Source organism: Vicugna pacos, chromosome 27 (assembly GCF_048564905.1).
Source record: "Vicugna pacos chromosome 27, VicPac4, whole genome shotgun sequence".
Classification (NCBI taxonomy): Eukaryota; Metazoa; Chordata; class Mammalia; order Artiodactyla; family Camelidae; genus Vicugna; species Vicugna pacos.
This window is the reverse complement of record NC_133013.1, coordinates 26,426,327-26,448,930: the sequence shown is the minus strand read 5'-3', so window position 1 is coordinate 26,448,930 and position 22,604 is coordinate 26,426,327. Positions and strand designations below refer to the sequence as shown.

Here is a 22,604-nt window from a genome sequence, read left to right as displayed (position 1 = left end):
GAGGACCCACTGGCTTTGGCAACATGGAGGGCAGAGGTGATTTCAGACTCAGTGGGCTGAGAGAAGAAAGTGGATTCAGCAGCCATAAACAATGTGGGTTTTTTGGTTGGTTGGTTGGTTGGTTTTAGGCATTTGTCCATGAAAAGGAGACAAACAGCAGAAAAGACAGCATTTGAAGCCCCATGATGGTGGAGGGACACAGTTTTTAAGAAGGGAGAGATGGAGCAAGTGTCAGTGCTGATGGGAAGGCCCAGTGCGGGGGCAGCTAGAGGCGATGGCGGGCACAGGGTGGGGCAGGAGGGAGAGGGGCCCTCAGTCAGGAGAGACAGGCCCCCAATTACAGCAGGAGAAAAGGAGGGTACAGATAAAAAGACTTTTAGAGGTTTAAGGTGGGGAGTTGAAGTAGTTCTCATCTAGGAGGGGTCCCCCCTCCTCTGTCGCCCACATGGGGAGCCCCAGTCACAGAGAGTGGCCACGTGGGGCCCCAGAAGCTGGCAGCCTGTGCTCCCTGTGGGAAGGACCGAGAGACAGGTTCTCCTGAGAGAGCCCAGGGTGGACCGCGGCGCTCCGCCCTACCTTTTCCTGGTACTGGCGCCGGGAGGAGTCCAGGGACTGGATGAGGGCAGTGGCGTGGCCGATGAACATGGCGTAGCAGGTGGCGCCCACGATCATGCTGAGCATGGTGAGCCAGACATCCGACATGCCCACCGGCGCCTGCCGGCCGTACCCGATGCACAGCATGTGGCTCATGGCCTTGAAGAGGGCGTAGGAGTACTGCTTTCCCCACGAGTTGTTCTGCGGACAGGCACGCAGGGGGATAGATTGGGGGAGCGGTGGGGTGGGCGCGGGTCCGTGACAGGGCAGGCCCGCTTCAAAGGCACCTAGAAGAGTCCCCGCCACCTCCCACCCCTCAGCCTGACTTTGCCAGTGGCCGAGCTCAGGGCCCCCAGCCTTGCTGGTGACTGAAAGCCTTGGGTGAGGGGCAGTGAGGACCCATGGTGACCGAGCGAACCCCCCACTTTGGTCTTTCTCTGGCAAGAGGGGACGGGGGTCAGACTGGAAGCCCCGGCGAAGGGACAGGCGCCAGCCCTGCTCTGACGTCGCAGTCCCCGGGCTGCCAGGGGCCCGCCTCGCAGCCAGGGCTCCAGGCTGGGCCGCCCTGCTGTCCTGCGCTTGCCGAAGCAGCTCCATGCCCCCACCAAGCTGCTGCCAGCGGAAGCCCATTTCCCCACTGACCTCAATTATAAAACCAGATATGCTTCCCCTGGGGGGACAAGCTCTGGCAGCCTGAGCCAAAAATGCTGTCCTTGTTTTGGGTGAGCAAAGTTAGAGCACCAGGAGCTAAGTCAAGGCGCCTCCGGGGTGAACCCCACCTGCGTCCGTCCGTCCGTCCGTCCAGGCTGGGCGGCCAGGCCCCCTCCCCCACCCCGCGGGCAGCGGGCTGGAGCGGCGGGGGCGGGGGCGGGAGGGGGGCGGGAGGCAGCCACGCTCCTGGCTATTTTTGTCTCCAAAGCCAAAGTCTCAAGGAAGGCTCAGTGTGGGAACACTGGGCTCAGAAAGGCCAGCTCCTGAATTTAGTGCATGTGTGGGCCTGTCACCCTCATACAGAGGAAACTGTCCCAAACGAGGGGGCCACCAGATGAACCCCAGCACTGGCCACCTCCCCCGTGCTCTCTGCTCACAAGGCGGATGCCTTAGCCATGACGTGGAAACCCACCCCAATGCATGACCCCCAGAACCTCTGCCCAGAGCCCCAAGCACTTCTGAGGTTACCAGACTGTTCCCAGCACCTGGAGGAAGGAACAGGAGCTGCCATGTTCAAGGTCACTCAGACCATCCTGGACAGAGCTGAGTTAGGGTGGGAGGTCTTGGGGGGCTGATCTTCAGGGGTGAAGGGGGCCTGGGCTCTCCACTGCAGGGCAGGGATGGCCCCCAGCAGCCTCCAGCCAGGGCTTCCAGTGGCCTTACTGCTGAGCCTCTGGGGAAGGGGAAATTCAATCCATTTGGCCGATTCATTTACACTTAGCTCATCAAAAGGCTGTTTTGTAAAGGCCTGTTTGATGCTGAAAGATGCCTCAGGGTCTCTCACCTCTTTTCAAAGCTGCTTTTTCCTCCCCGGGGGCCCTGAGGATTTGCCCAGAGACCAGACTAAATTCACTGAGAGTGAAAGTGAGGAGGCAGGGGCTCCCAGACCCAGAGAAAGGCTCACAGGTCCTGGGGTCTCCTCCATCCCACCTGGAGCCCGCCCTGTTCATGGGAGTCTGGGGGACCTGCCCCAGGACTCCTCTCACTCACCCACAGGGTTGGAAAGGGAGGGAGAGAGGGGTTCGGGCTCAGGACCCCACCTGTGACCAGGATGTGTGTGTCTGTGGGGCTGGGGGATGGCGATGGAGAGGGGGAGGGGTGGGGATGGGGGACAGCCCAGCTCGGAGCAGAAAGGGGCAGCCGTGTGTGGTCTGGGGGTCCATGTGTGCTGCCAGCAGTGCCCCTCACCCCCTCATTGATTTCTCTTCTCTAGAGCTTGGCTTTTAAGGGCGGGTCTGCCTCCGAGGAGCAGAGGTAGGAGGGCAGGAGCCACCAGCTGGGCTTTGCCACAGCTGATAGACCTGGTCTGCGTCTCCCTGGGTGAACCCAGGGCCCCGTGTGGAGGCTACCAAGCGCAGCAGAGGCCATAAGGCAGCAGAGGGAGCAGCACGCAGCCAGGATCCGTGGTGGGCCTGCGCCAGGCACAGCCCTGTGCCCAGGGCCGCGGGCTGGCGCCGCGGGTTCTACGTGCTGGGACTCAGGACCTCCAGGTTGGGGACCTGCTCTGCCCATCTGTGCCTCATCCACCTCCCCCCCTCCTCCCACTCACCACCATGTTGTTGATGGACACCCAGCAGTCGTCGGGGAAGTCCTGCAGCATGGGCACCAGGAACTGCAGGCAGCCGTCCCAGTGGCACAGCAGGAGCATCATGCCGATGAGGTTCACGATGCGCACCACTGCGCTGGCCAGGTCGTAGGTCATGTGGAAGATCTGTGGGCAGCGGCGCAGGTACGGGCCCGGTCAGCGGGGGTGGGGTGGGGGGCGCCTGCAGCACACAATGGGCGGCCCACCCAGCTCGGTGCAGGTCCAGGCCATGTCGAGGGTGGGGAGCCATCAGGCCAGGCCCTGGGAGGAGCAGACTGCAGGCTGGAGGGCCCAGAGGGACGCCTCCTGGGATCCGTGTGGTCCCGGCAGAACATGGGGAGGAAGACACACAGAGCCACACACAGCCCCAAAGTGGCAGAGAAGCTGCTTGCTCAGCTCACCTAGGCCGTGAGGACAGTATGAAGAAGAGCCAGCCAGCCGTGACTTCTCAGGGATCACGGTCTATAGTCACATCAGGGACATGGAGTTTCCCTAAATCTGTCCCTAGACTCCCAGGACCCCAGGGGCAGTGGGCGCTGCCTAAGGCAGACAAGGATTTACTGTGGGAGCAACACAGACACACAGGCTCCAAGTTCATACAGACCTTGATCCCAGGCCCAACTCCTACCCAGTTTCTAGCTATGTGACCTTGAGAAAGTCCCTGAACCTCTCTGACTGCGTTTCCTCATCTGGAAAATGGCGATAAAAATTCATACCTGAGTGGGTTGTCAAAAGGATTGAATTATACATATAAAGTGCTTAGTACTAGGTATGGAGTATTCAGTAAATTGCAAACCATTATTAATTGGTAAGTTATTAATAATTAATCTTTACGGTTAGTTAATATGAACGAGTAATAATGCTCTTCTGCACCATTAATAAAGTACAGCACCCTCAGCCCCAGCCCACTGCCACCAGGCCTTCTCCACGCCTGTGCCCCCAGTGAGAGGCTGAAGTGTGGCTGGGCAGGGCCGAGGGTGCCGCATCCCAGCATCCCGGCGCAACTCCCTCCTCCCAGAGCTGCCTCTGGGTCTGGTTTCAGCAGGGGTCACCATGGTGACAGAACGGTGAGGGGACAGAGATAGAAAGAAGTCTGGAGAGACGCCTCTGAAAGTTCTGGCCTTGCCTCTGGCCTGGGAGGCTCTTGGGCTGCCCACACCCCTAGCTGTATTCCCGAGCATAAGACCTTCCTAGAGAGGGATTTGGGGGCCACGACTGCAGACCTGTCAAATGCCATTGAGACCTAGTTTAAGCCCATTTCAGATGGGAAAACTGAGGCCCAAAGAAACAGACCCTAGATGTCTCAACCCCCTGTCCAGTGGTCTTCTAGCAACAGCCCTGTAGCTGGTGGCAGGATATTCTGATACTAGTGACCTGAGTTTCCCCTTCTGAAGTGTGGGCTTAGCCTGGCTCTTGGTTTTGAAAACCTGAAGATGAACACCATTTGTCCACCACCCCCTGGGCGGTGCCACCTGCGGCCCTCTTGGTAGCATGACTCTGGATGTACCAGCTCAAAGGATGAAGCAGACCTTGGGAAGTTTCACAGACAATGGCAGCTCTAGCTTGTCCCATCACCCGCCATGTCCCCAGTGACAGAGGGAAAACAGCACCACACCCGAGTAAGGGCACACAGTCCCACAGTCATTATCTCATTTAAACTCACAACAGCCCTTTGCTGAAGACACTGTTAACCCATTTACACCAAGGCTCAGAGACTTGCCCTCAGTCACGGTAGCAGCAAGAGGCAGACTGCAACCCCAGGCTGCCCGCAGATTATTACCGTGGCCCAGGGAGAGACGGGAGTCTTCAGTAGCTCCATTTTGTAGATAAAACAGCTCAAACCCAAAGTGGCCAAGCAATGTGGCCAGATTCATACAGCCAGCTGGACCCAGAGCCAGGCGGGACTCCAGGCACCTCAGCTCTGAGCCCAGTGCTCAGTGTACTGCTGAAGTTAGAGCTGAGCGCCCGGCAGCCTAGCCCACGGGGGCCCAGGCACCAGCCCGGGGCTGTCGGAGTGCCACTTCCTGGCTAAGTCGGCACTCCTCAGTACAAGGAGATGTGGGCACTGGCGCCAGCAGGGCGGTCTGGAACTGGGGTCTGTGTCTGGGATGCAGAGCGAGCCCAAGCACGCCACCTGTGCCTCTGGCCGTCACTCCATTGCTGTGCCCCAGGGCCTGGACCCTGAGCCTGGGAGGCTCCCCGGGCCTCCCCCCTGGTTCCACAGCAGCTCCTGAGTGCCAGCGCCCCAGCTGTGGCTCTGAGGGAAGATCCCACTTCTGCCTCTTCAGCATTTGCCTAGGTGAACACAATAGTTCTATGACCTTTCAGAGTCTTGGTTGACCAGGATGCCACCAGCTCCCCCACTCTGAGGGGATGGGGAGGGCAAGTGACATGAGGCCGCTTAGTCTCAGAGGCGGCTAGCACTTGCCTTCACCGCCCACCACGCCTCAGCTTCCCCTCCTGCCCCTCCTGCCAGGGACGCTGGAGAAATTCACCTAGCCGAGAAAGTGCCCTGAACACATACAGGGGTGGGGTCATTATTCTGAAGTTCCTTCATTTCCCTGCTGCTATGGACTGAATGTTTGTCTCCCCCAAATCTGTATCTTGAAGCCCTAACCCTCAATGTGACGGTATTAGGAGGCAGAGCCTTTGGGAGGTGATTAGGTCAAGAGGCGGGGGGCGTCCATGAATAGGATTGGTGCCTTATGAGAAGAGACACAAGAGAGTTGATATGTGGCCACGTGAGGACACAGGGAGCAGGTGGCCATCTACGAACCAGGGTGCCGGCTGTCCCCAGAACCCGGCCACGCCAGCTCCTGCTCTCGGGCTGCCAGCCTCCAGCACCATGGGGCGTAAACACTTGTTTAAGGCCCTGCCCCGCAGCACTTTAACAGCCTGAGCCGGGACTACACCCAAGGCCGGCCTGGGCCCCTTTCTGAAAGCGTCCCAGACCCCACAGCCCAGGATGACTGCCCCTTTCTGTGGGTCACTCTGGTCTCAAGGGCCAGATAAAGGCTGGCATATTTTAATGCCACGTGTTTTAGTGTCATCATCGTTTTTCTTTTCTTTGTAACCAGTTTTCTTCCAAGATCAGATCCTTGTCTAATTTGGCCCTTGTCACGATCTCAGCAACCGGTATGGCAGAGCACGTGATGGGGTCTCGGGAACCAAGAAGTGCTTAAGTGAGGAAGGTGGAGGTGATGAAGACAGTGATGGGGTTGATGGTGCCATGAGTATACAGGTGACCTTTGAGAAAGGCCCCATTCTGGGCAGGCACAGCCCACAGGGAACCTGCCTTTGGGGGACGAGAAGGGTGTGCCTTTTCCTGCAGGTGGCACAGGCTCATGCATCCTCAGAGAGCATGGTGGTGGTGGTCATGCTGTGCCTGGTACCAGGCTGAAGAAGGATGCAGCTGCTGGGAGTGACCAGTGCGGGTGGGAGGGTGGGGTTCTGTTGCAGGTGCCTCTCAGACACGGCAAAGCCAGGGGCACCAGCATGGTAAAGTCAGAGATTACTGCAAAGGGTCGGTGAGGGGACATCCATTCAGGCTAGGAAGATACCCCAGATGGTGGACACTCGCCCCATGCCCTACACTCTACGGCATCCAGGCATGATTGCTGAGAACAAGGCTGCATGTTGCTAGGAGAGGCTGCTAAACACTCAGGTGTCCCCACTGTGGGCTGGGGCCACAGGCCACCTGCACATCAGCTGCACTGTGCAAATATTTGTCTTGCTCTTTATACCTCATTAAAACCCCCTTTTATGATGTTGGTTCTGACTGTGGGGGTTGAGTGTCTTCATTTCCAGGGCCCTGCAAGGCTTGGCAGGCGGGTGGCCTGGACAGCTTGCTCTCTGTGCCTGGCGTGGCACTTGGGGGAAGCTCTGCCAGCAACTCCTATCTGCAGCTTCTGGACCCTGGGGCAAGGACAGAGCGACATGTCTCCCACCTTGGACAAGTGCCTTCTCTGCTCAGAGCCTCAGTTTCCTCATCTGTGTTATGGGTCAATAACTGCCAGCTCCCAGGACTGTCCTGGGGATCAGGAGAGGATGTCCACAGCTGGCACACAGTAGGTACTCAGCATATGTGCCTTCCAGCTCTTTCCCAGCCCTCAAAACAAAGAGTTGACTTTCCAGTCCTGTGGAGAAACTGGAGTTTCCACCAAGGCCTCTTCCTGAGGCCTGGTTGAGTTCTCTCCCAGGACTCATTTTCTCCTCAAGGAAGAAGAACAAACTTCTCCTTGTGTCTCAGGAACAAGCAGCCACATAGAGGACAGCAGTTTCAGGCCTAGGAGGATGGCTGGTACATGTTTATCCTGGGTACAAACTCGATGTGGCTGAACAGAGGGTCACACGGGGTCCCTTCCTGGAGCCCACAGAGAGGACCACACCTCTGTGTCACCCCCAACCCCCAGCCTGAAAGAGGTGGAGAGATCGAGGCCCCCAGGGAGCGGAGACTCATCAGGGGCCGCACGGCCGCCCTGGCTGACCCCCTCCCTCCGGCTCCTCCCACCAAGATGCTGCCGAGGGAACCAACAGGCTTCTGGGATGGGTCACTGGGGTGCTGGGCCCTGCAGGGGAACATCCGAAGGGGGGCAACCACGCTTCTAACAATAGCCTGCATGCCTGCAACAAGCTCGCACCTCAGAGGGAGGGAAGAGGCTTGGCTGGGAGAGGCTTGGGAGGGAGGATGCTGACCTAGATCGCCCAGGACGGAGGCAGAGGCTGGCATCCTCTGAGACAGTCGCCTACGCCTGCCAAGACCCTCCACCCACCCTGACTCCCAGGAGCTGCTGCTAATACTCAGGAAGCCTCTGACTCAGGGGGAGATGGCGGAAGGCTGAGGGTCAAGGGTCTAGCGCCCCTGCAGCTTCGCCACGGGGTCTTGGGAGGCAGACTCGCCAGCCCCAACGACCACGTCCTCAGGATGATCAACCAACAGGATCCTCACCAAGGGAGGCTGGGGTGAGGACTGAGCCCCAGCCTCCGACAACATCACAGCACGTCTGATAGTCGGGGAAACTGAGGCCCAAGGAAGGAAAGAGTCGCATGAGTTGGAGTTGGAGGAGGAGATGGAGCAGGGTCTTTTCTCTATGAAATACCTCCCTCCTAGGTCTGATGCAGACCTCAGGCCTCAGCGGGTCTCCCTGCTGCCAACTCCAGGCCAAGCTGAGGTTGGGAGAAGCCCTGGGGTTGGGTGGCTATGAAGGATCTGGAGACAGGGTTCCTGGGGTCAGCTGGGAAACCCCAATCCAATCCCAGGGGTCCGGTGGGAGCCCTTGCCTGGGCAGTGTGCCTGGCAGACACCGGCTCAAAGCAATTTCCTCCCCAGCTGGTAGGCAAGATAAGGGTGTGTGTGGAGGGGGTGGGAAGTCATCCATTTGGCCTCCTGGGTCTCCCTCACTGCCCACGAGATGCGGTAGTGACGTCTACCTGAGAGCCCTGACCTCAGGCCTCCTGGGGCCCCTGTCCACCCAGGGAAAGGCCGGGGTCAGAGCCTGCCTCACTAGTTCTGGAGCGCCCAGAGGGGCAGTGGGGACAGGAGCCCTGGCCAGCTCCCAGGGTGTATGGTGTTTGGGAGAGTAAAAGAAGCGCTTAGCTTCTGCCCCAGGGCCCACCCTGCCCAGCCACTGGCAACTCGGCCAACTCTCCCAAAATACCATGGCCCCGGGACCCAAGAGTGGGGAGCAAGGATGACCCCTCATGGGGCTGGGCCTGGAGACATGAACCTATGCCTGAGAAGAGAAAAGCTTCTCTCTGCTTTTAACGGCAGTCTAGCTGTAAGTCCAGGACACACGGAAGGGTGGGGGTTTCTCGGTGACTGAGGGAGCCAACGTGATCCTGCATTTCCACTTGGGACAGAAACCAAGAGACAAGTCTGCCAGGGCGTCTGGGAAATATGCCTCTGTCATTCCTCCGCAGCCACTCCAATCAGCCTGGCCACCCCCACCGCCCAGAGGCATTCCCCTCCCAGCCCTGAGCTCAGAGCCACATGCCAAGTTCTCTCTGCACCGCCACATCCGCCAGGGTCCTCAAACCCAAACTGACGCCCAGAGCTCAGCCCACTCCTCCACCCGCCCCACTGCCGGCCTCCCCCGTCTCAGCAGGGAGTCCTCCCCAAGAGAGGGACCAGGACCAGGAACAGGCAGCCTCCTTCCAGGCCCCCAAGAAGGCGAGAAGGGCAGGCGGCCTAGGTCAAACCCTACCACCGGGGCAGCCGACCCTCCACCCTCAGTGTCCTCAGTCACTGAGACAATCGACTGGGGAGGGGCATTTATTAAACAGTTCTCTGCGCCAGGCTTCACTACTGAGTCTGACAAACATCATCTCATTTAATCCTCACAGCAGTCCACTGAGGAAGGCATGACTTACACCCACTTTGCAGGTAAGACAAGGAGGCTCAGGGGACAGGGTGGCCCCACGGTCACACAGCTAGGCAGTGTGGAGCCGGGATTTTAATTCAGGTCTCACACGTGTCATTCTAACTCCAAGGCCCACACGCACTCCCGCACGCGGGGTAGGGACTGCCACGCTGCTGGGAGCCAAGAGTGCTAACTGGGATCTGCTCCGGCTCTGCCAGAGGTAAGCTGCGTGACCTTGGACAAGTCATTGCTCTTCCTCTGTCAGCAGGAATAATGCAAATGTTTCCAAACCAGAGAGAGTTTCTGTCACAGAGTGGTTCTGCCAGGATAGGGCAGGCCCTCCTGCAGCACAGGCGTTCACAACACCTCTGACCCCAATCTGCCAGCGCCCCCAGCCATCAGCCATGCGTGCTGTTGCCCAGGGCCCAGGCTGCTGCTGGGGGTGGGGGTGGGGTGGATGCTTCGTGTCCTGAGCGTAGGAGCTTCCGGCCAATCAAGCCGAGGTCCCAGAAACCAGGAGACTAGCCGTGAGCCACAGCAAGAGACACACCTCTGCAGAAGCTTCCCTAGGCCACAGCCCGCCCCGAACCCCGAGACGGACGGTCTCACAGAACACACCCCCCCGCCCCAGTACCTCCAGGCTGGCCTGCCTGCTGCTGCCCCTTAAAGGAGGCACTTGGGTGGTGGCAGAAACACAGACAGAAGCTCTCACAAGGTCACCTGCTTTTTTCCAAACCGCAGCCCGTAGTCCTCTCTTTCTCCCACAGATGGTTGCATTCAGCCCACAGATGAGCTAGGTTTGTTCAGGATGGTAGAGGCTACCCCTTTTTTTCTCTTTTTTGCAATTTTTTATTTAGTTTCTGTAGCCAGTGCTCTGCCCGGGGGCCCTAGGACCCCTTGACAGTTTGCTCTCACATAATTCCAGAAAAGCTCCAGGCCTGCACTCCCTCCAGCCGACACCTGTGGCTCTTTGCCAGCAGCCTGCTCCAGGCAGTGGGAAGCTGCTTTGCCTGCGAACACTGAGAGCTGGAAGTGCCTGGGCCAAAGGCTGGCAGGTGAGGGGACATAAAAAGTGCAACTCTTTGCCCTGGTTGGGACGACTCCTGGCTGTGGTGCGTGCTGTCCCAGAGCTCCCCATGGGACCTTGCTTGGTGTCGCCTTTGTCTGCCTGTCTTCCCTGTGTCTTTCCTGTCCTTACTTCCCTGCCCCTCTCCCCTAATTCCCTACCAGATTTTCCTGGAAACACTGTCCCCCCACCAAAGTAAACCACTTTCATAACAAATCTTCATCTCAGGGTCTGCACTAGAAGAACCCACCTAAGATAGTTGCCAACAAAATTCACACAAAAATCCGGACTCCTGCTTCTCATGACAAATCTGTAGCTCTAGCAAGCCTGGGCCCATTCCCGCCTGGCCACAGCAGCCAGAGCTGAGGAGGCACTGCCTGATACAGGCAGAAGAGACGCTCTTCAGTTTTCCCCGACTGCCCCCCAAATGGCCCTCTTCACCACTCACACCCCCTGCCTGCCCCCACAGCACAGTGTAGTGGTTAACAACGCAGGCTCTGGAATTACCAGTTCTGTGACATTATATGAACCCCCGAGCTTCTCTCTCAGTTTCCTCATGTGAAAAATGAGCACTTGTACCTACCCACACGGTACCCTCTGGGTTGTTAGAGATTTTAATGGGACATTGTCTGAAGGTGACTTGTGCAGTGTCTAGCATATAATAGTAAATCAAGAGATTACTAATATTTGTCCTCTTGAAGCAGAGGTGCCCGCAACAATCCGACAGCCCCCCACATCCGACTGTCTGAGGTTATTGGCTGGCCCCTCCCTCCCCCTGAGGGGGAGACACCCCCCCCAAGAGGCTTGGGTCTGACCACTCACCTCTTCCCACTGGTGAATGTATCGAATGAGGCGGGAGAGACGCAAGAGGCGCAGGAGGCTGAGGATCTTGGTGAAACGGACAATGCGCAGGGCGCGGGCCGTCTTGTACACCTCCGAGTCGATGCGTGTCTCCACGATGAGGAAGATGTAGTCCACAGGGATGGAGGAGATGAAATCCACCACAAACCAGCTTTTGAGGTACTTCATCTTAATCCTCTGTGGGTCCAGGATGATCTCTGTGTTGTCCTCCACCACGATCCCTGTGCGGAAGTTGAGGACCAAGTCGATGAGGAAGAACGTGTCCGACACCACGTTGAAGACAATCCAGGGAGTGGTGTTCTCATCCTTGAAGAAGGTGATGCCCACAGGAATGATGATCAGGTTTCCCACCATGAGCAGCAGCATGGTCAGGTCCCAGTAAAACCTGCCCAGAGACACAGGCGTCAGTCGCAGAAGGAGAGAGAGTTACAGTCTAAGAGAAAGCTCAGAGACTGCAAAGGTGGGAAAGAGAATCCATGGGAGGTGCTGAGGCCCGGAAGGAGTTAGGCACACGGGTACCACGGCAAGATGTGGAGACTGGCACAGAAAGAGGCTCTTCCTCATGCACTCTGCCTGCCCCTCCACGAGCTCTCAATGACAAGCCTCACACTCCAACCCTTGTGCCCCAGTGAGAGTCAGGCTGAAAAGCAAACCAAACAACGACATCCAGAGAGAAGTGAGAGGCTGTTTCAGTGGCAGAAATAGTTCGCCCTGCACCACCCCAGGATCAGGCCAGGCTGCTCCATCCTCCCTGAGGGGCAACTGTGGCCTGAAACAGGCTGGCAGGCAGACATGCCACAGACCGTGACCAGAGAACAGGGGAGGTCCAGATACACAGCGGGCGCCTGGGAGGCAGGAGGCATGAGATGTAGCCCCAGCTCTGTTACTGACGCTGTGTGACATCAGGCAAGTGCCCCCCGACGCTGGGCCTCAGCTTCCTCATTGCGCAATGAGGGGTGGAGCCTCCACACTCAGTCCTATAATTATGGTCTAGCCCTCTCCCACACTGGCTGTCTGGGGTCTCCCTTGAGTCTATCCCCCACAGTCAGAAAACATCTGACCATCTCTCCCCACCTAGAGGTCTGCATTCTAACACAGTGTTGGGGAAGGTCAGTGATATCTTCACAGGCAGGCAGTGTTAATGGGGGGACTTCAGGCACCAGCAAGGTTCCGCTCGATGCAATGCAGTGGGACCAGCTAGGGCTTCCACCATCATTTCTCCTAAAGCCTCTGCAAAGCAACTGCAAGCGTTTCCTGGGGGAGGTAGGATGTGGCCCTCAGGGAAAAGCCTCTGAGAGGTTAAGCAATTCGAGGAGGTAAAAGCAAGCTCACAGGTCTGTTGCCTGGCTGAGCAGGGGCCCCTCTGGGGTGTGCAGACAGCACAGGTAAGCACAGACCCTATGTCTAGAAGGCATGACCAGGGATCCTGCCCAAGAACCAGCCACCCCAAGGCTGGCCCCAAGACCAAAAACTTGTACTGCAGAGCTGTTTCCCTCTGCTATTGAGACAGACAACAGCAGGTAAAGGTATTATTTTGGGCAGAAAGAAGCATGTCTTCTTCCAAGAGAAACAACACTTCGGCCATCTTTAATTCTCTACTGCAGGAAGCCAGGAGGAAGGGAGTGGGACCCAAAAGGCAAGCTTCCCTTGAGTCTTCAGAGGGTCCCACAGCACAATCGAAGTGCCCCTGCCTAAAAGAGTTCCAAGTTTTAAAAAAAATAATTACTTCACAGCAAATTGCTTTCTTTGCCAGACTCAAAGTGGTGCTGAGTCAAAGAGAGGGCAGGACAGACTTCACTGAAGGTGGGCGAGACAGCTGTCCCGTATCATGCAGCTCAGGGAAGGGCTGTTCCTGGAAAGGCAGCTTCCGGCAGCCCCTTTGAAAGCCAAGTGCTTCAGGCCTCAAGACGGGATTTCAAGTCAGAGTCTCACTGGGCTAACTAAAGCTTTTCATTCTAAGGCTGGCACCAAGAGGCGAATTTCAGCTCCTTTCCTGTCCCACAGCCCACCACCCCTTCCCCCACCAACCCCTCTTATGCCATCTGGGAGAGCCCACCCCAGGCTTCACACCCACTACACAGAGCACAGCACATCCCATTAATGACTTGTGGGCCCTGGAAGAATGGTTTCAGCGTCTACGGTGCTCTTGAGCTGTGTACGCTCTGCACCCTGCCTCATGCACACCATTGAAAGACAGCTGCAGACACTCATTAGCTGCCACACATAGGTATCCCCATTCACACACACAGTGTGCAAACACCCCTGTGTACACATGGCCATTGTTCCTTTTCATTTAATCTCTTGGGAAAAACAAAACAAAAAATTGTGACATGGAGAGACCACTGAGGGCCCCGTGGCCCTGTGTACATAAAGCTAATAATACACCCAGACTGGAAGAGTTTCCAAAATTAACAGAGCGGGTGCAAGGCAACTGGGAATGCTGACTCGGGCAAGCCTGCCATTCCAGCGGGTTTCTACACTCTCCTCAGCTCTAGTTCCCTCAATTACAGACCAAATTTGAGACAGTAATTAACAGAAGAATGTTTGCATTTAGTGGTCTTCATAAAACCAAATTACATGAGGCAAAAACACCCATTTCCTTGAATTCTGACTAATTGTTTCAGTTGTGACTTTCCAGATGTTAAGATATTTCTGGTGCCTGCTCTGGGCTGGGGTCAGAATGCTGGGCACTCCTTCCCACACACTTTTCTGAAGCATCAAAGAGATACTCAGAAGGCAGCATACCATGGTGGAAAGAAAGCAGCACTGGCTCTCAGGTCAACCAGCCCGAATTTGATTCTTGGTTCTGTCACTTACCAGCAAGTCAGACTCTCCCTAAGCCTCCGCTTCCTCACCTGCTCAGTGGGGATAACATTATCTAACTAGCAGGATTGTTATAATGATGAAATGAATTGATATTTGTAAAATGATATGACCTATGCCTCGCCTATATTTTTAAATAAGTAAGTAAGTGATTCAAGTCGACAAATTCACAGGGAAGAGGTGAGGGAGGTGGATGAACTCTTCCAGGGAAGGGCCAAGGTAGTGCGTGGAAGGGAGCTTACAATGGTTCCAGAACAGCCAGCGGTGGGAGTCAGGGCCCACGACTTTCCCTGGACAACTGGACGGTAGAACCTATTTACCTCAGTAGAGAGATGCCCTGACCTCAGAAAGCTCGTGGTCCAGTCAGAGGACACGTCTTAGACGACAAGTCTCAGGCCACGATGAAAGAAACCAACCCAGGCAGCAGCCCAGGTCTGAGAAGGTGGGCTCCTGGTGGCCTAGAAGGATGAGGTCAGGAAGTGCTCCTGCAGGGGGCTGGGCTTTGGGAGCTGACCTTCACCCTGTACACTATGCTCCCTTACTCTTTGCCAGGCGGTTGCACAGATTTCTGAAAGCTGGGCTGGGTGAGAGCAGAAAAAAAAAAAAAAATTGATGTTCAGCACTACGGACAGCTCCTGGCGCGCCTGCCAGCCCTACCGCGCTGGCCCAGCCAGGGGAAGTTGGCCACAGCCTCCCCACCGCGTCGTCAGCTCTCCGATTCCTCTTCTTCCCCAGTTCTAGTGATCAGAAGTATCTCAAGTGATTCCTTCATGTCCCTGAGCATTTTCACTGGGGGCTCCTTGGTGACTGAAAAGGCTCTGTTCATAAAGACCCCAATATACTTCCCATGTATTAAGCACTTAGTGTTTTCAATGCATTACTTCATTTATTCCTCACACCAGCACTAAGGTGGCTGCTGTTACCTGCATTTCACAGATGATGACTGAGGCTCAGAGAGAAGTGTCTGCCCAAGACCACCCAGCTAGTGAGGAGCAGACCCCAAATTCAGAGAGGTCTGTGGAGCTCGAGAATCTGACCACTTGGGATTTTAGGCACTTCCATGGGATGCGGGGAGGCAGACAAGCCTTTCTGGTGCCCCTGAATCACACTGGGGAGGTAGCCTACCACAGCAGGTGCAGCCCCTGTCCCAGGGGCAAGAGAGAAGAGAAGGTTACAAAGAGGTTTTGAGAGGACGTATCCTCCTGATGCTGGCCTGAGGTACTTCCTGGCTGGGGAAACTAGCACACTTTTCAAGCATTAAAAGCACCCCAGTCATCAGCAGTTAGCTGGGCACACTTGTGCCCATCCTGCAGAAGGGAAAACTAAGGCCTACAAAGGAGGGAATAGTGACAGTTCCAAAGCCTCAAGCTGGGTGCCCAGTGCTCCTCTAGCACTCCGCTGCCCCTAGAATCATTCATGAATAAATCCCACAATCCAAGGTATGCACCCGTGGTAGCCAGTGGCAGGCCCTGGCAGGGAAGCAACAGACAGCCAGATGTGGACACGCTGGAGTTAGCACAAGACTGAATTAGAGGCCTTGGTCTCTCCAAAGCCAGACAACTGCCCCCATTCTAGTGTTCCCCTAGCTGAGAGGAAGTCCTAGCCAGAAAGACAGCACCTGGGCTCTGGAAGCCCCAACCCAGGGCCCCAGGCCTGTTCTCCCTCAATTCTGGACCTTACTTCCTACCTGGACCAACAGGTTCATCCAGGCAGGGATGGTCTCTCAGCAGGAGGAAGCGGCCTGTGGGCCAGATTTGGAGGAGCAGGACCCATGTGCAGAAAGACAGGGGTGGCAAAAAGACAAACAGCCATTACACTGATACCTGGAACATTCCATGGTTTGGTCTAAAAGGAAAGTTATGGCCTCAAGGGAGCCAAGCGAAGAGAAAATGGGAAGTTCCTGACCCTGAACTCAGAGACTCAAGGACCAGACCAAGGGCCCTCTCCTTCCCTGGAGGCTGAAGATGTGAAGAGCGATAAAACGGAAGCAGGAGAAGTGAAGGTCCCAGAATAGGAATGACCTCCTTCATTTTCCTCCTGTCCACACCTGCCCAAGCTTGCCTCTGAGCACATATGCTCGCGTGCTCGCTCACTCTCTCTCTCTCTCACACACGTACATACCTGCACACACACATGAACACATTTTTGTACACACACTCTTATCTATGCAACTCCGTTAAACTCGCCCTCGCACATACATCCATTTTCACACAGGCTATACTTTCTTGCACACCCCCTTGCATGCATTTGATACAAATAATATCCACTGGGAATCTTTCAGCTGGAAGAAAGAGAATGTCTGTCTGTCTTTTGCCCATTAAGATCTTTTCCATCCTTCAAGATTCACCTGAAGTGTTACCTCTTCCAGGCCTCTCCAACCTCTCACCGACAGAGCCTCAGCCCAGCCTCAGCCCTGGCTCTGCGTCTAGAATGCTGTGGGCTCCTTGAGGGCAGGGGCTTTGTCCCAGATACCCCTGTGCTCCCAAAGTGCAGACGGCAGCAGGGGTCCCCCATGCTTTCTCCCGAGTGAGCTGCACACCCACAGCCCCATCTTGAACCCCCACCCTCTGCGCAGATGGCTCCCACTCCCAGCACCAGACTGCATTCCCACATGCCACCTGGAGGGCCTGCTGGTTCCTCCCCCCAGCAAGTCCGAGGCTGAGCTCAGCACCTTCCTCCTCAAAGCTGAATGGCACAGTCAGCATTTCAGTCACCTGGGCTCAAAACGTCGTGGCCACGCTCAGCAGCTTTCTCTTTCCTCCCACCAGCCTTTGCAGGCCCCCCCAGGCAGTGACCAAGCCTTACCTGGCCCCTTCAAAGACAGCTTCTGAATTGGTCCCCAGCTGCTCTGCCCTAGATCAGTTCCTCCGTACTGCATACCCAGACCCTTGCCCCTGCCGCCACCTGGTTTCCAGCCTCCTCTCTCTTCCCTCCAAGCCACGTGCTCTCTGGGTTATCTGGCCGAACAGCATTAGGGTTATGTCACCTCTTGCTTGAACCCCTCTTTGGTGAACCCCTACTGACCACAAAAGAAAATGGAGCTCCTTGGTCTGACACCTCCTGACCCCTCTTCTCCCTCCTGCTTCCTTCGTAGGAACCAACTGAACACCAACTCCGATCCCATCTCCATCCACTTCCTGGTTCCTCCTCCTGAGAACCACCCCTGCCTCCTGAACCCCCACTTTTGAAATTCCTTCCCTCACCCAAAGCCCAGTTTAACTATCTCCTCCTTCATGAACTTCATCTAAATGTGCTGTGTGTCTCTGTTAGCAATTGTCATGTCCTGCCCTTTCCATCAGGTACCACCTAACTCTCCCTGCAGCCCCTCAACAAAGAAGCCAGCAGTCTTCGTGCCTGAGAAAGGGATGGGAGCGGGGAGCGTCCCTCTCCATTCCCGGCCCAGCACAGACAACTGCCCAAGCTGATCATGAAGCTGACAAGGATGGAAGAGGATGGCCGTCAACATCTGTTAAGCACTCACTATGTGCCAGGCACCCCTCTGAGTCCCTTATACAGACTATCTCATTTAATCCTCATAAAACCCCTATGAAGTAGATACTATGATCGTGCCCACTTTACAGACAAGGAGCCTGAAGCACAAGAAGTTGAAAATCTTGTTATATATGGTGGATCAGGAATTCAAACCCAAATGGCCTGACTCCAGAGTCCCACTTCGAACCACTCTATAGAAATATCAATCCGGCTGGTAGCATTTTCTCTCTCCCAAACTCTGTGCCTCCTCCTATGCCCCCTCCTGTTCCCACATCTGTCTCCTGCGTTCTCTTCCATGGCACCTTCATCCTCAACTTCTTTACTCACTCACCCGTCTGCTTCTTCCCTTAAGTGAACCTTAGCTGTGTCCTAAGGATGTCACTCTCCTAAACGCCACGTGCCTCAGAGTCAGGGTGGGGTGGGCACCCTTCCCGCTCCACACTCCCTCCTTCTTCCTGCCTGTGGCAGGAACATCTACAAGAGCCTTTCAACATCCCTTCGTTCACTGGCCGTCTTTCGAGCATCCATCTGCCACCCTTGGGGACCTTGGTGATGCTGCCACCTGGCTCACAGCCTTCCGTTGCACCCCAAATCCTGCCATCATCCTGGGTGACCTCTACCCCCTCTCATTACCCCAGGAACACCCAGCCTCCCAGTGGCTTAAAGTCCTGCTCTGCCTTCACTCCAGTCCATTCCAGTAGCACATCCTGGACCAGGTCACTGTCTCCAGTTGGTCTAATCTCAGGTGAGCAGTGCTCTCTCTCGTCCTAACCTTTCCCTCGAGCTCTCTTACCCAATTGTGCTGAGGCTGCTCTTTAATGTCCCAGAGCCTGCAGTTGGCTGACCCTCTGATTCTCCCATGAGAGCCCCCCTGCCTCCTCCCATCCCCCAGGCATAACAGTCCTGCTCATCAACCCCTCTTGCCCGCCTGGCTGGCACCCACTTCACAAGATCCCAGCCCTGGCTCAGGGCCATCAGCAGCTCTTCTCACGTTTCCTGGGGGGCTGTGCAGAAAATCCCACGACTCAGACCAGTCCCACCAAATACCAAGCGCCTGAGCTCCTTGTGCCTCTGTTTCCTCGTCAGGGTTTCCATACTCGGCTGGGCCCTCACCTCGGCCAGCCCGTCCTCCCAGGAGACCTTAGTAACCTCTCCCCATTCCCCACAGTAGCTTTTCTGAGTTGTCTCCTCTCTCCTCAAAGCTCTGAAACCACCACTTCCCCCCTCACTCCCAGCAGATGACACCACCTCCACTTCAGAGAAAACAGAAGCTCCCAGACTGTCCCCTTCCTCTTCCTGCCACCAGACTCCATCCTTGCCTGTCTCTTGCTCCCCCCGCCCCCCACTCCCATTACAGGGAGTCAGTGACGCTTCCACCTGCCCTCTTGACACCATTCCCCTGTTCCTCCCCAGGAACCTCATCTACAGGTTGTCCCCTCTCTCGCCCACATCTTCAATCTCCCTCTCTAAGCACCCTTTCCCATCAGTTTTTTTCTTTTAAGCTCTCCACATTTAAAACACATGAAATAAAACCTCTCTCAAATCCTCACCGTCGCTTCTCCCCTCTGAACCAACCTTCCTGAAAGACACATCACGGTTCCCCCCCACCACTTTCACGTCCATCCCCACACTCCTCTCAGCCCTCCAGCAACATCGCCGGTGCGCACACCCCGCTGCAAATCCCACTGACACTTCCCAGGCTGTTTCCTTCCCTCCCCAGCATCACCTGACACTGTGCGCCATTTCTGCAGACACCGCTCTGCGGGCCCTTCCCCCTTCTCTCTGCCTCTCCTCTCCCTCTTGCTGCAGGAGCTCTTCTTCCCCTGCATGACCTTTAAATGTTTTTGTCTGGGGGACCCTGCCTCCTCGCCCTCCTTACGCTCTCCTTGGGTGACCTCACCAACTCCCAAGGCTTCACGAGTCCGCGGCTTCCAAACCAGGCATCTCTCTCGAGCCCCACAGCCATGCGTTCACTTGCTGACTACACATGTACACCTGGATGTCCCATGGGAACCTCGTTCTTAACACAGCCAGACGTAACTTAGCAGCTTCCCCCACAAACTCTTGTGCTCCCAGCTGCCATCCAAATACTTAACCTAGAAACCTGGGAACTATCCTCGCATCTCCCATCCCGCTTCCCTACCAGCACTCAATCATGTGGGATCCAACGCAGCTCATCAACCCCCCACCTGGCTGAATTCAGCGGCTCCCTAACTGGGCTCCTGGCTCTCCCAGGACCCCACAGAGCCCAGGGTCCAGGGTAGGGTTGCATCCAAGCCCAGCGTCCTTCCACGCTCCCAGTGCCTTTTATGAGGTAGGTCCAAAAAACATGCCAATGGGTAGAAGTACAGGAATGGATGGATGACTGAGTAAATGAATGATTGGATGAATCCCTTGGGAGCTGAAGGCTGAGTGGCAGGAGACCCAGCAGAAGCACACAAAATGGGCAGCCCTCTAACACCCCAGCTCCTTCCCACGAGGCTCTCCCAGGCCTCCGATGATCAAGGAGGGACTTATCCCTTCCAAACCCCAGGACTTGAAGGCCCAGCAACATCCTCAAGCAACGGGCCCCCACCTGGTGAAGATGACTGTGGGAAAGTCATGGCAAAGGAGGGAGGGGCTGGGAGGGGGACAAGGGAAGGTAGATGAATCAGAGATGGGCCAGGAGTCGGGGTCCTGACACCACGGGATGGAGGGGCTGGCGGGGGACACTGCAGCTGAAGACTTCAACCAAGGCCATGACTGTTTCCAGCCTGAAGCGCGCAGGCCCGCAGTGGCAGAACACACCAAGCCCCCTTTACAGTGGAGACTTCGGGGGTTCTCCCTGGCAGAGAGATCCAGGAGGTCAGGGGGCAGGGGGAAAGGCGGAGGCAGCTCCTTTCTCTCCGCTAGAGAACCCCCACCTTGCAGACCCAGGATGAGTCTCATCTCCCCATCCCTGCCGCGTGCTCCCCAAGAGCAGAAATGACTTCTCTCCCTTTTCCGAGATGCAAACACCCAGCTGGGCTGGGAGCAGGGGAGTCCTCGGTGAAATTGTCTTATTGTTAAATAAGTGGGTGGGTTAAAGTTGCAGGGTGGGGGGTGGGGGGAAGACTGCCAAAAATAAAAACAAAAAAGAATATACTAAAATGTTAACACTGAATATTTCTAAGGAGCGGGATTACGGGCGATTTTTGTTTTCTCCATTGCAGCTTTCTTTGTTTTCTGAATTCGCCATGATGGGCAAATATTACCTTTTAATCAGAAAAATAAATCCACCGTTCACCACTGACCAGTGTCCCGTGCTGTGAAGAGTCCTCTACCGCGTGTCCGAGTAGAGACACACGGGTCCCCCGGGGACTCCTGGCAGCCAGTGTAGACAAAGGTGCTGTCTGACGGGAGGGCAGGATGAGCAGATTTTTCTGGAGGAGCTTAAGGAGGAGGAGACAGAGGGAGGCCGTTTGAAGGGCAGGTGTAACAGGCAAAGGAGACCACGTGCCTGCCTACAACACACACGTGGGGCCGCACACGCGTGGGGCACCTTCCTTGCTTCCCTCCCTCCCAGCCAGTGAAATCCGTCTGGAAACGTCGGCCAGCCCCTCCCTGTTCCCTACCTGTCCAGGCTCCCGCTTATCATCCTTAGAGGCAGAGCTGCTGCCCAGTCCCCCACTACCCGACACCCACCCGAGGGGCTGCATTTTGGCCTCCCTGCCCCCTCACTCTGGAAAGCTCTGCCTCTCACAGTTCTCTCCCGGGCAGCTGAGCCCTCGACTAGGGCCTCTGAGGGGAATAAACGCCTCCCCCTCCCGACCTGCTCCTCCTGCCCCCCCCACCGCTCCCCCTGACCCGGGCCTCCCCCTACAGCAGGTGAACTGCTGTCTCCCTCCCGCCCCCGTCCGGCCACTAGGGCTCTATTTTTAACCCACCTCAAAATCTCTGACTCAGAATCACAGGGCTCCCAGGTAGCTGCTCCCTCGTCCGCCTGGGGCTGCCTCCCAAGCAGATTCAGAGCCAAGGGCATCTAGCTAACGCTTGGTTTAATGGGTGGGTTGTTGGGGTTTTGGCATATCTTTAGCTTCTGGTTTTTCTACAGTGATTATCTGTTACCTAAGGAAGAAAATCTGGCTTTGTTTCTGTCTTTGAAGACCCAGACAAGATGAGACTTCATCCCCGCCTCTTCCCGGTCTCTCTCCGTCCTGGGCTGAGATCCTTGTCCCTCAACATAAAATGAGGGCTAGTCTCAGCCATTCCCCAAGGAGAAGGCGAGCTGTGTGAGGGCGGGAACTGATTGAATCTTTCCCTCCCCTTCTGCCGTCTTTCAATCATACAGCGCAGTGCTTCTCAAACTGTAATATGCATAGAAATCACCTGGGGATCTTACCAAGCTGCAGACTCGGATTCGCCGGGTGTGGGGTGAGGGCTGACATCTGTAACGCTACCAGGCTCCCAGGTGATGCTGGGGCTGCTGGTCCGGGGACCACACATATAGCCAGGCTATAGTAGATGGTACAGTGGTTAGGCACTTTAATGTTTGAACACCGGCTGTGTGGCCTTGGACAAATCACTTAACCTCTCTGAGTCTGTGTTCTCATGTACAAAATGAGAACATTAATCCCACCTCATGGGATTCTGAGAGAACTCAGTGAGATAATATTTATAATGTGCTACACAGTGTAAATAAATCCCTGCAGGCTGTTCTCAACATTATCATTATTTTTGTAACAACTAAGATGCAGGTCCTGGCCCGAGGACATGGGGATCTAGAAGTGTGTGGACAGGTCCTCAGTCACCTCAAGGAGCCCTCAGTCTCTGGGGGGCAGTGTGGCTTGCTGGGCACTAAAACTCTGAAGAGGAGGGGGCCTGAGAGTGCCCACTGGTCAGGAAGGTTGGCGTTACGGTTACAGGAAAGAAGTTCACGCTACATGCAGAAGGACGCTAGGCCAGGGGCCCGGGAGCCTCAGGTTCCATCCATTTCAATCTCGTAACTTGCTGTGCGCCCTTGAACAAGCCCCTGTCCCTCACGATCCCTTCCTCAGTGTCCCCCTTGCTACGATGGGAAGATGGAGCCAGACAATCTCTAAAGACACGCCGATTCCGTGGGTCCCTGCAGTGCAGAGGCTAAAGAGGCCAGCTG

General features: G+C 56.0%; 1 protein-coding gene across 1 annotated transcript in view; it reads right to left on the bottom strand.

Annotated features, from left to right (window-relative positions):
* Window positions 1–22,604, bottom strand: part of HCN4 (hyperpolarization activated cyclic nucleotide gated potassium channel 4) — a 41,759-nt gene that overhangs the window by 5,731 nt on the left and 13,424 nt on the right. Inside the window, exons 2-4 of the mRNA XM_072951195.1 lie at window positions 11,138–11,561; window positions 2,855–3,016; window positions 577–795 (exon numbers count right to left, since the gene is read on the bottom strand). Of these exons, the coding sequence (XP_072807296.1) occupies window positions 577–795; window positions 2,855–3,016; window positions 11,138–11,561 (805 nt within the window). The remainder of the gene's footprint in view (window positions 1–576; window positions 796–2,854; window positions 3,017–11,137; window positions 11,562–22,604) is intronic.